An 11,561-nucleotide genomic window follows, 5' to 3' on the forward strand; every position below is an offset into this window, starting at 1 on the left:
TTTAATGAAATGTTTTCCAAGTTTGTAACCGCCACGAAATTTAGCATATTTTAAACAAAACTTGCAATTTTTTTGACATGTCATTTTTCATGGTTTTTTCAGCATCAGGGGTCAGAAAACATCCTTAAGGGTTTCATCATAATGTACTGAAAAATTTTTCTTTGCCATGAAATAGTTTTCAAATTTAATATAACAATTTCTTGCAATTTTTTGATAAAGCTTGCAATTTTGTCATTTTAGTTTTCTTCCTAATCCAAGGAAACGAAAAGGAGCAAACCAAAAAGTCTGACTGAAAAATTTGTCAGAAAATCAATTACTTTGAACTCAATGAGGTTTGCTGCTCTTCAGTTTTTTAGGCATCATTTTCAATGACTCTCAAACGATGTTTGTAGCAGTTATGTTAGTCTTGTTGGTCTTTCTTTGCGATTTTTCACCTGATCGTTTTCTCATCTGACCTATTTGTTTTTTCGTCCTTAAAACGGGATAAACAGTTAGCGCCCAGTGGGCATTAAGTTTCATTGGAGGCCCTTGTCCGTTCAGTAGTCCTTCAAGTGCTTGGTGTAGTGAAGCTACTGCGAAGGCCTCAGTTTAAAAGGTTAAAAGGTCATTTTTAATAGTTTTTGAGCCCAAAGTGTTGCAATTTTTCTTGTTTTCTTCGTTATTTTGAGTTTTTTGTTTGAGCAGTCTGAAATTGAGGCTGATCAAAATTGATTAAGTTATTTTGCAAGACAAAAGTACTTTTCACGACCTTTTTAGGAGCTAAATTTTTTGGTACTCCAAAAAAACATGCAAATTTATGCTAATTTTTGCAATGAAATTTTGTTATTTTTTGAGTTATTTAGTCCTAGCTGTCAACGAACCTCCTCTAGGATTTGACAATAGGTTACTCTAAATTTTCTAGATGTAATGGGATGTCTTTCACGTTTTTAACATCACAAATTCTGGCATTTTTTTGACAAAACTTTTTTTTTAATTAGTCCTTTTTCGTGAATTTTTTGAGCCTCAGAGAGGTCAGAAAACCTCCGTTAGCGTTGAATGATAAGTTACTGGAAAATTTTTGTTGGTCATGGATTAGTTCTCAACTTTTTATTATCACAAGTTTTAGTAATTTTTTGATAAAATTTGCATTTTTTATGCGATTTTTGCAACCTCGCCCCCTTCTCCCCCTGTGTCGAGCTGCCGACGAACAACAGCTCGTTGAAAATACGAGAATTTTTACTAATTTGTACAGTCCAAAATGTTTGTAGTTTTTAAAAGTTTTTCGGGTTTTTGTCAGCCGTAGGTGTCAAGGAAACTCATCTAGGGTTTAATAATAGTTTATGCATAGTTTCTAGTGTTAACGGAATGGTTTCAACATTTTAACATCACAAATTTTAGTAATTTTTTGACATTTTTTTTTCCGTTTTTTAGATCTTTCTCGACCCAGGGGCCAGCAAGTCTCCTTTGGGGTTTGATTTTAAGTTACTGACAAATTTTTAATGGCGTTGTTATAGCTTTCAACTTAAATCACAAATTAAAGATCACAAGTTAAATTTAAATATCACAAATTTAGGCAGTTTTTTGATAAAACTTGCTTTAATTTTTTTGAAAATTTTGGTTGTTTTTTAGGTTTTCCAGCCAGCCTCAAGAACCCAAGAACCTCCTGTAGGGTTTGATATCATGTTATTGCATAGTTTCCAGATTTAATGGAATGTTTTCCAAGATTGTAACCGCCACGAAATTTAGCATTTTTTTAAACAAACAATTATTTTTTGACTGTCATTTCTCAGGGAATTTCAGCCTCAGGGGTCAGAAAACATCCCTAAGGGTTTGATAATAATATGTTGAAAAATTTTTCTTTGCCATGGAATAGTTTTCAACCTTTTAATATTTCAAATTTTTGCAATTTTTTTGATAAAACTTGCAATTTTTGTCATTTTAGTTTTCTTCCTAATCAAAGGAAACGAAAAGGAGCGAACCAAAAACTCTCAGACTGAAAAGGTTGACAGAATATCAATTACTTTGAACTCAATGAGGTTTGCTGCTCTTCAGTTTCAATGGCTCTCAAACGAAGCTTGTAGCAATTGTCCTGTTGGTCTTTTTTTGCGATTTTTCACTTGACTGATTTTTCGTAGGAGGCTTTTGACGTTTCGTCCATAAAAAAGAGATACACAGGTAGCGCTCAGCGGGCATTAAGTTTCATTAGAGGCCCTTGGCCGTTCAGTAGTCCTTCAAGTGCTTGGTGTAGTGAAGCTACTGCGAAGGCCTCAGTTTAAGGTTAAAAGGTCATTTTTAATAGTTTTTGAGCTCAAAGTGTTGCAATTTTTCTTGTTTTCTTCGTTATTTTGAGTTTTCGGTTTGAGCAGTCTGAAATTGAGGCTGATCAAAATTGATTAAGTTATTTTGCAAGACAAAAGTACTTTTCACGACCATTTTAGGAGCTAAATTTTTTGGTTCTCCAAAAAAAAACATGCAAATTTATGCTAATTTTCACAATGAAATTTTAAAAATTTTTGTTATTGTTTGAGTTATTTAGTCTTAGCTGTCAAGGAACATCCTCTGGTGTTTGACAATAGGTTACTCTATAGTTTCTAGATGTAATGGGATAACATCACAAATTTTAGCATTTTTTTTTTTACTAAACTTGCACTTTGTTTTTTTATATTATAATCCTTATTCAAGACTTTTTTGAGCCTCAGAGAGGTCAGAAAACCTCCGTTAGGGTTTTATGATAACTTATGGAAAGTTTTTGGTCATGGATTAGTTTTCAATTTTTTAGTATCGCAAATTTTAGCAAGTTTTTGATAAAACTTGCATTTTGTTCTAGGTTTTTGAAAACTTTTTTTAGGTTTCACGAACGTTAAGAGCCATGGAACCTCCAGGGTTTGACAATAGGTTACTTTATAGTTTCTAGATGTAATGGAGTGTTTTTTCAAGAATTTTGTACCACGAATATTTGCAATTTTTTAATTTTTTGATTTTTTCTAATTTTTTTCCCGGCGCCAGGGCCCTGAAACCTGCTTCAAGGTTTGATAATAAGCTGCTGCATAGTTTCGAGAGTTGATGGAATTCGGATTAAAATTTATATGACTCCAGTTATTCTAATTTTTGGATGACATTTAATTTTTTAGAATTTTCGGAAAATTATTCTGTTCCAAGTTTATGGATTTTTGAGCTAGTCAGGCTTGAAACAAGGATACTTGATATTCTCTTGAGGCAATGAAAAGGTTTTGAAGATAATAATATGTTTAAGTTTGAGCAAGTTTTGATAAAATTTGCGATTGTTTTCTTTGTCCTTTTCTGAGTGTAACGATCATTTCTGGCCAACGAAACTTTTTAAGTCTTGCAGATGGGTTACTTGACAGACCTCCAGTGACCAAAAATGGTTTTGAACTTTTTAACTGCGCAATCTGGAAGTTGTTACTTTTGCCTTTTTCAGTTTTTTTTACGATTTGTTTACTAACAAGGCTAGAAAACTAGAAGTTGCAGAGTCGAATCCCATCACGGAAAATATTCATAGGTCTCTTTCTCTCTCTCTCTCTCTCTCTCTCTCTCTCTCTCTCTCTTTCTCTCTTTCTCTCTCTCTCTCTCTTTCTCTCTCTCTCTCTCTCTCTCTCTTTCTCTCTCTGTCGGTTAGGGTTTCTTTCCTTCTTTCTCGTTCACGACCGATTTTTTTTCTGACCCATTTGGTTTTTCCTCTTCAGAAACCTGTTGAAGAGGTAGCGCCCTGTGGGTATTAAGTTCTCTTAGAGCCTTTTAGTCCATTGGTCTACAAGTATGCGATTCTTAGAAACTGTTTTGGAGACTTATACGGTGTGAAGGGGGTTTCTTAGAAATTGATCCCACACCCACCGCCTCCACATCAGTCACCTCAATCTACTTTTGCACTCCCCTGCGGTACACCCCGCTGCGCTCACCTTACGTCCCTTCAGTTGAGCTAAAGCTAGCCTCTCTAAAGCGTGGCTAGTTGCTGCCCAACCCATTCGCGCGCCGGTCGTTCGGGATTAATTCGCGCGACGTTAGTCGGTTATCTTTAAAAGTATTGGAACAATAAATTTTATTGTGCCTTATGAAGGACATGTTTTGTCGAAGTGAAATAATATTAAGGCATGAACCTCCCCTTCCCTCGTTGCTAGGTTTGGAAAGGAAACAGTTGTATGGCATTTGGTGATAAATTATTTGAAGTGTAAAACTTTGATGTAGAGGCGTATGTTATGAAAACTTGTGTATATTGTTTGGACAGAGAGAGAGAGAGAAAGAAATAGAGAGAGAGAGGAGAGAGCGAAAGAAATAGAGAGAGAGAGAGGAGAGAGAGAAAGAGAGGGATAGTATGTGTGTGTGTGTGAGAGAGAGAGAGAGAGAGATGATGGAGACGAGAGGGAGAGTGTGAGAGAAAAAAAGAGTGTTTGTGTGTGTGTGAGAGAGAGAGAGAGAAAGAAAGAAAGCAAGAAAGAAAGGGAGATTATTTATACTAAGCTTTATAATAAAAAACATCATGTCACTAATTATAAGCACAATATAATATTAGTGTGAGACCTTCACCTATTTTGAGAAAACCGAACGTTTGAATTTGAACATGGTATTGAGAAACCAATTTGCGAAATGGCGTTTTGTTTTTAATAACCTTGCTTCGCGCATTAGCATATAGCAAACATTCTATTGCTTCTTTGGATTGTAATATTTTATTCTTTTAATTAAAAATTAATTGTGTTTGTTAATGCAATTATAACAACAACGAGGAAAAATAAGATCATTTAGATACTCTTTTTCAATTGTACCCGGAGTTAACAAATATGCCATTATTAATTGCTCTCGAACGAAGTTCGTAGCAATTATTGTAAACGTGTTGGTCTTTTTAATGCAAATTTTTCCCTTGACTGTTTTGCGCTTTTCTTCTAGAACATTCTTTCACTTCTCAAGAGACTTTTCACGCTCATATAAAATCGATTGCAGCATAGCAAAACGAAGGGAAGGATAGCCGAATAGGCAGTACTTCTGGTGAGAGATCGGGAGTTCCATGGTTCCAATCCCGGCGTGGTTGACTATTTTTGCACCCAAAATAGTCTAGGCTACAGCCCCTGAATTAAATTGCATCACTTGTTGTTCGAGAGCAACATTTGTCGGTTTATGCTTTAATCCACATAAATCTATCATTGTTTTGTTACTGTATTATGAAACTGAAGGCAAGTTAATACAGTAATCCTTTCCGTTATCTACATATTCGCAAAATAATGAAAACGAATTTGTTCTGAAACGATGATCGATGTCACAGTCGGGCGTATTTACTATATTTAAGGTTTCTTTAATGACTGATAGCAATTAAAATGATTTTATTCGGTCCATAATTATTAGTAAAATAGAATTCATCTAAAAGTGTGCGACATGCTCATATATTCTACTCTTATTTTGTATAAGTGTACGTGATTAGTGTCAGTACCATCAGTTGAACCAAAGTTCGTGTTTGTTTGTGAGTGCGAGTTCTTTTCCGAGAACTGTTTTCTTTTCTTTTGATTAACTGTGATGTTCCGAAAGACTCAATCAAAGTCTTGTAATCAAAAGTTTCATTTTTTTCTAGGGTCTTTAAATTAAACTTAGCGTTGATGAAACTTGAAGCAATTGCATTCCAAATATCAATGCTAAAAAAAGACGGTTGTTGAAAAGACTACAGTCTACCATATATAGATTTCTTTCCTCGTGTTAAACGTCAAACTGTTTTTGCTCTTTCAACATTTTCTCGTATGTTGGAAATGTGGTTTCTTATCGATTGATAAAGTTTCAGCTACCTAATTTATTGACGGGACAATCCAGAAAATTTTTAACGCTATATATAATTTACTAGTCAAAGGAAAAAGTTGACCATTTTAGCTGGCAAAACGTGTGAAAATCGTCTATTGTTTACAGGAAGTACCTGGACATCCTTCGGCTGTTTGACGATGCTGCTGGTCTGGAAGCTCCCTTCTCTCTTCATACTCTGGTTAACATCGGAAGGGAAAGTGGGAAGAGTGTGGGGGATTGGTATGGACCATCTTCTGTGGCCTATGTGTTGAGAGATGCACTTGAAAGAGTCAAAACCAGAGTTAATTCTGCAAGTTCGCCAGCTGCTTCAAATGCTGATGCTGCAAGTGGTGCTAATGGAGGCTTCAGTGATGGACTGTTTATGAAAGATGTGACCAGTGGAATTCCGTTGTCAGGTTGGTTGGTCTATGTTGTGTTGATTTTAACAACATACGTTTTTGAACTGCCTTGTTTAAAGCGAATTGGATTTGGAAATTGGCGTTGTTGTAGGTCTCATTCAATTTTTATCCTTCTGCCAGAGCAATCAAAAACGTCTTTCAGATTGAATACTTCAATTGAGTAAATAGTTGGCACGAGTAGGTAGTTGCCTGTGGTTTAAGTCATGTTTTGCTTCGAGACGATTCCTTAGTCTTCAGGCTGTTTTTTTTCGTTGATAAAAATTGGTTTAATTTATCTTCTTGCTCGGCTTCTTCGACATTTATGTTGAGTTCTATAGGCTATAGGAAAAAGGGAAAGTTAGGGTGTTTAAAAGGAATAATTCCTGACAGTAAGGTACTTCAAATTAATGAAGTATTTTTGTTTTTTTTTGTTTATAGCTGCGAGGCTGTAAGCTGAGTGTAACTATGTTTCGCTGCTCTTGGTTATGACGACTCGAAGATGAGTATTGGTATTACTTAGGTTCTTGTTAGCTGAAGCAAGTTTGTTCGTGGCATGAATTTTGACTTTCTTTTTTTCCTCTGTTTTTGGACGTTGACTTCTGTTCTCGAGCGTTGGACTTTAACAAGAAATTTAGTCCGTAACGTTTACTTTTTACGGAGTTCTGGTAATATTCAAGGTGAAATGATCTCATGTAAGTCCATCCTACCTATCTAAACTGCAGACTAACCAGCTACACATCAACCATCCTGCCTACCACCTGCCCCTCTAACACCCTCCCCCACCCAAAAAAACCTTCCCCGTCCACCCGTACACCCACACCCACATAACCCGCCGCATCCCTACGCCTTGGGTACCTATCTAGCACCTACCTACACCCCTGTATCTACCATATCACCCCCAGTAAGCTACTAATCCACACCCACATACGCCCTCTACGCTTAACCACATTCCCATCTGAAATTGGTGGTTTCTAACTATTTATAGCTTTGTTTCTATTTCGTTTTTGATGTTTCTCAAATAGGTAAGGTTAGTTAGGAGTTTTTGTTGCATTAACACTTTTTATTGTGAAGTTCCGACGCTGATAGAGCCATTTCCAGTACTCTATCGGCTGTTTTTTGTTTCGTGGTCTTGTGGTCATTTTTCGTTTTACAGTTGTTTTAGAACATTCCTGTGCTAGACTTTTTGAGTAATTTTCCACGCTTGATTTCTTGATTTTTGCGTAATTAAAATTGGAGCATTTGAAGGCAGTATCGCTCATTGGTTATGGCCTCGGACTGTTTCCCGGCAGACCGCGTTTTCAAAGTAAAAAGTTTTTGCACCAAAAATAAATCCCTTGGATACCCTGCCTCTGAATTAATTTTCCTCGCCTGTCATTAATAGATTTTGATCATGCGTGACGTGCCTCATTCAAAAAGATGGTTTTTGATGCCATGTTTACTTAACAACTTTAATTACATAGTTTTTTAAGAAACTCCAATATTTTTTCGACTCATTTCTATCTGTTTCTATCTGTGTTTTGCTTCACGCAAGTCTATTGTGCATCTGTTACAGCAATCTGCTGGCTGTTATAGTTTTTTTTTTTGCTTTTTCTGTTTGTTTATTGTTAGATAGCTTGCTTCAGACATTTTGTTTGCCTCTTATTGTGCGCAGACTGCAGCGCAAATCTTCCTGAAGACAAATATCGGGATGTCAAAAATGTACTAAGTTTTTTAAAACAAAATTGAAATTAGATTTTGGTTTTGGTTGCGAGTTTTTTCCTTTTCTCGTTTGTTGTCATATAAAGGTTTGATGTTTTGTCAAAAATAATAACCTACTATTTGGTGGGAATCAATCAGTTTGTGCAGGGTCAATTGATAATAATTGATTTGAAGTCGTAACGTGTGGCGGTTCACACGTTAAGAACTAAGAATGTAAATGTTTTTGTTCGAATTGACTATTAAATTTAATTAGACTTATTTAATTTACTCAAGAGATTATTTCTTTTTTGCAATGGTATGTTTTACTTCGAGTCGGTTCCCGAGTATTCGGCTCTTTGTTGACGCTTTTTTGTCGATAAGTTTTTCCGTTTTGCGAGAGAATTTCTTAACGTGCAATTTGACTTCTGTTTCACTCTTTTTCTATTAAATGTAACGATTGCCTCTAAATATGCCAATTCCAGTTATCTAAAGTCTATAGTAGCCGCCGTCAGCCTCTCAAAGACTATTAGTGAGGCGCTCTCCCAGTTAAATTCGTTAAAACTTTCAAAATTTTTTTTTCGTTTTACGTGAGTCACGACTTTGATATTTGATTGCTGACTGACCTCACCCACAGTTTCAACTGAATAGAATTTAAAATTCATTCAAGTTTGCGCGAAAACTTTCAAGGCCAAAGTGGAAAAGCAAAAGAAGTGGGGGTAAACTAATAGGCCGGGTACTGACACATGACTTTTAATGACTTAGTGCATTAGGTTATGAAAGCTACACGAGTTCTTCATGCTTAGATGTAGAATGCTCATTTAATTTTTGAATGAACCGGAAGAACTAAAAGGAAGTTCAACGCGAGCACAGCTTGAAATGTTTTGCTTAGACCAAGGTGAGGTCTGCCATGTAAATAAGAGAAAAAATGAAAAGTGAACCGAAAGTTCAGTGTTTGAGAAATGCTGTTATCCCAGCCCGTCTTTTTCGGTCAATTGTGTTGAGTCACGAAACTTTGTATACAAGTCACTGCGTTGCAGTTGAATATTACAAATGCCCAGTGGCCCTGTAGAAATGCACCCAAATATTAGGTTTTCTAATAAAAACTTCGATAGAGAAAACTAAGATAATTTGGCAGAAACCGCTGATGCACACTTCATGTGACTATACTATTAGCCTAAATGCAACACGTAGCAATTAATTTGGACGTCGTCTCTGCGTAAATTGAAAGTTATATATATTTTAAGTTGCCTTGGAGAAAGAGTTGTCGAAGATCTCAATCTACGTGGCACAGGACTGTACGATTTACAAGAATGATGTCATCAATCAATGCCTGTCTGGTGAAGAGGACAAAGCAGTAAGTTTTATGCCACCATAACATAGTTGAGTAGAATTCTTTAAAAGCAAGAATGAACTTTTTACTCCTCGGACGCTTTGTACAGAACCATGTCCCATTTTTATTTCCACTTATTGTGAATTTTAATTGCTGTCGAACGACGGTTTTTTCTTGACTGTTTTGACTTTTACGCCCTTTACTTTTCCGTCTTGCGTGATCTAAATTGCTCTCACATTCACTGGTTTCAGCAGCTGAACACAAGTGGCGGCAGTTTACTACTAAAAGTCAACTGAAAAGTCTGCCAAAATGGGTGTCGTTTTTCACTTTAAAACCTTAATAGTGGTATATAATGACCTCTTAAGGACGTATAGATTATACCTTCTACTAGTGGTTCGAGAGCAATTCTTTCGACGTTGATCGTTTATGTTTGCGTTCCTGCATCTTTGATTTCGATATTTGCCATTATCGTCGAGTAAAAATTCCTGTTGAACAGGTGATCATTTTGGTGCCAGTTCGACTTGGGGGCGACTACTTCAACACCTCCTACTCGGCACTCGTGCAGGAACTATTCCACTTGGAGAACTGTCTGGGTATCATCGGAGGGAAACCCAGACACTCGCTCTACTTCGTGGGATACCAGAAGGAGAAGCTACTCTACTTGGACCCGCACTACTGCCAGCAAACTGTCACAACTAAGGTTGAATTTATTTAACGTTGGTTGTTTCCGATGATCTCGTTTGACCTGATAATTTAAAAAACTCAAACATAGTTTCATGTTGTAAGACATATAAAATTAAACAACTCTTTTCTCTTCTCTCAGCGGCTTCGTGTAAACAGCACTAGATAGTTTTTGTTACATGTATTTATGATAACCATGTTCTTTCTTAGGGTAATTTTGATTGGTAATTTTACAAATAAAAGAATCATCAATATTGCTAATTAGAGTTTTGCTAATCATTCCTGCAATTTTTAACTGATCTGTTTTTCTCTTAACTGAGATTCATGATTTGATTAGAACATTTGTAAATAAGCGTTGGCTATTCAGCCTTGCTGGTACTTAGGCAATACAAACCGATGTTTATGCGGCATGAGCAGATTTGAGCAGCTTAGTCCCCTTTTGCAGTTTGAATGGTTGCAGGGTGAGTATTTCCCGACAGACACGTTTCGATGTGAGTACCCTCGCAAGATGGCCGTGCAAAAAATGGACCCTAGCTGCACTCTGGGTTTCTACTGTCGGAACCGAAATGAGTTCATGAAGTTTTGCTTCCAAATGACCCCAACTAGTCTGCAAAGAGGTGAGTTTGAATTGCAGAATGATTGTACATGAAATTCCCCTTTGGCTTTTGAGTTCCCTCTCTCCATGCGAGATTTTGAATTTACTAGGAAGATAATGTCGTAATTTCTAATTAGTGGGAGCTAGAGAGCTGAATTTTGAGATCCTTAAGCAATCCGCGTCAACCATAATGACAATGTCTCAGGACTCAAAATCTTGCAAGTATATTGAAATTTGAATTCTGGATTTATCAGGGATTTCTAACGCAGATAGTGGTGTTCATTGTTCATTGTGTTAATCATAATCTATGAAAGATACAACTTGGCATTAACTCACAAAAAGCAAAACTGATGCACATATCAACCCTGTTCAGAAATAGTCCCTCAAACTCTTCTCTGTTCAAGGTGTATACCCAATGTTCGTGATCAGTTCCTCGAGTTACGAAGCAGTGATGAAAACTATAGCTCTGGATAAGCCACAGAAGAAGGAGAAAATTCTGAGAGTGCACCATTTAGACCAAGACGGTAATGCCACCAGTGCCTGTGAGGACTTCGTCTTCTTAGAGGTCAACAAGTCAAACCCAAACACTGTCGGAAAACACTCTGCCGCGTCCGCTTCCTCTTGATTATGAATCATGTATTTATTTAGGACAGTGTTTACTTTCATGTACAGTAAATCAAATGGGCTGAACAGCGAATCGTTTAAACTGAACAGTAATGAAATCATATGAAATGAACAGTGGATCCCAATAGGTTAGGCTAGTAGTAAGTAAATACTGTCTCAAGAGGGGGGGGGGTTATCCTACGATACTTAAACATGGGATAATAAGGGGTTATCCTAGACGGAAAGGGATTAACTTTCATTCTTTACCAGATGTGACTATTTCCAAGGCGGCAAACTTGTTTTCGGTCAAACAGCCAACTTTGTTCTAAATTTCGTTCCGATAAGAGCTGCAAGTGAACAATTTATTGAAATGTATTTTAGCACTCATAAACACAAAATTTACACGGTTAGGAATTCAAAAGGCGCAATTTACGTAGTTAAGTACAATGAGTTTATTGTCTGCGTGCAACTTTAAATGCTGGTTCTTCTTCAGAATCGCTACTACTACTTTCACTGCACTCAT

The 11,561-nt window shown here is 36.6% G+C and overlaps 1 protein-coding gene across 1 annotated transcript in view; it reads left to right on the forward strand.

Moving 5' to 3' along the window:
- LOC142337532 (uncharacterized) overlaps positions 1–11,189 on the forward strand; it is a 54,797-nt gene extending 43,608 nt beyond the window's left edge. The window contains exons 8-12 of the mRNA XM_075386826.1: positions 5,881–6,170; positions 9,074–9,183; positions 9,656–9,859; positions 10,301–10,457; positions 10,840–11,189. Of these exons, the coding sequence (XP_075242941.1) occupies positions 5,881–6,170; positions 9,074–9,183; positions 9,656–9,859; positions 10,301–10,457; positions 10,840–11,060 (982 nt within the window). The 3' untranslated portion in view covers positions 11,061–11,189. The remainder of the gene's footprint in view (positions 1–5,880; positions 6,171–9,073; positions 9,184–9,655; positions 9,860–10,300; positions 10,458–10,839) is intronic.
- The last annotated feature ends 372 nt before the right edge of the window (positions 11,190–11,561 follow it).

Source organism: Convolutriloba macropyga, chromosome 4 (genome assembly GCF_964194025.1).
Source record: "Convolutriloba macropyga chromosome 4, txConMacr16.3, whole genome shotgun sequence".
Classification (NCBI taxonomy): domain Eukaryota; kingdom Metazoa; phylum Xenacoelomorpha; order Acoela; family Convolutidae; genus Convolutriloba; species Convolutriloba macropyga.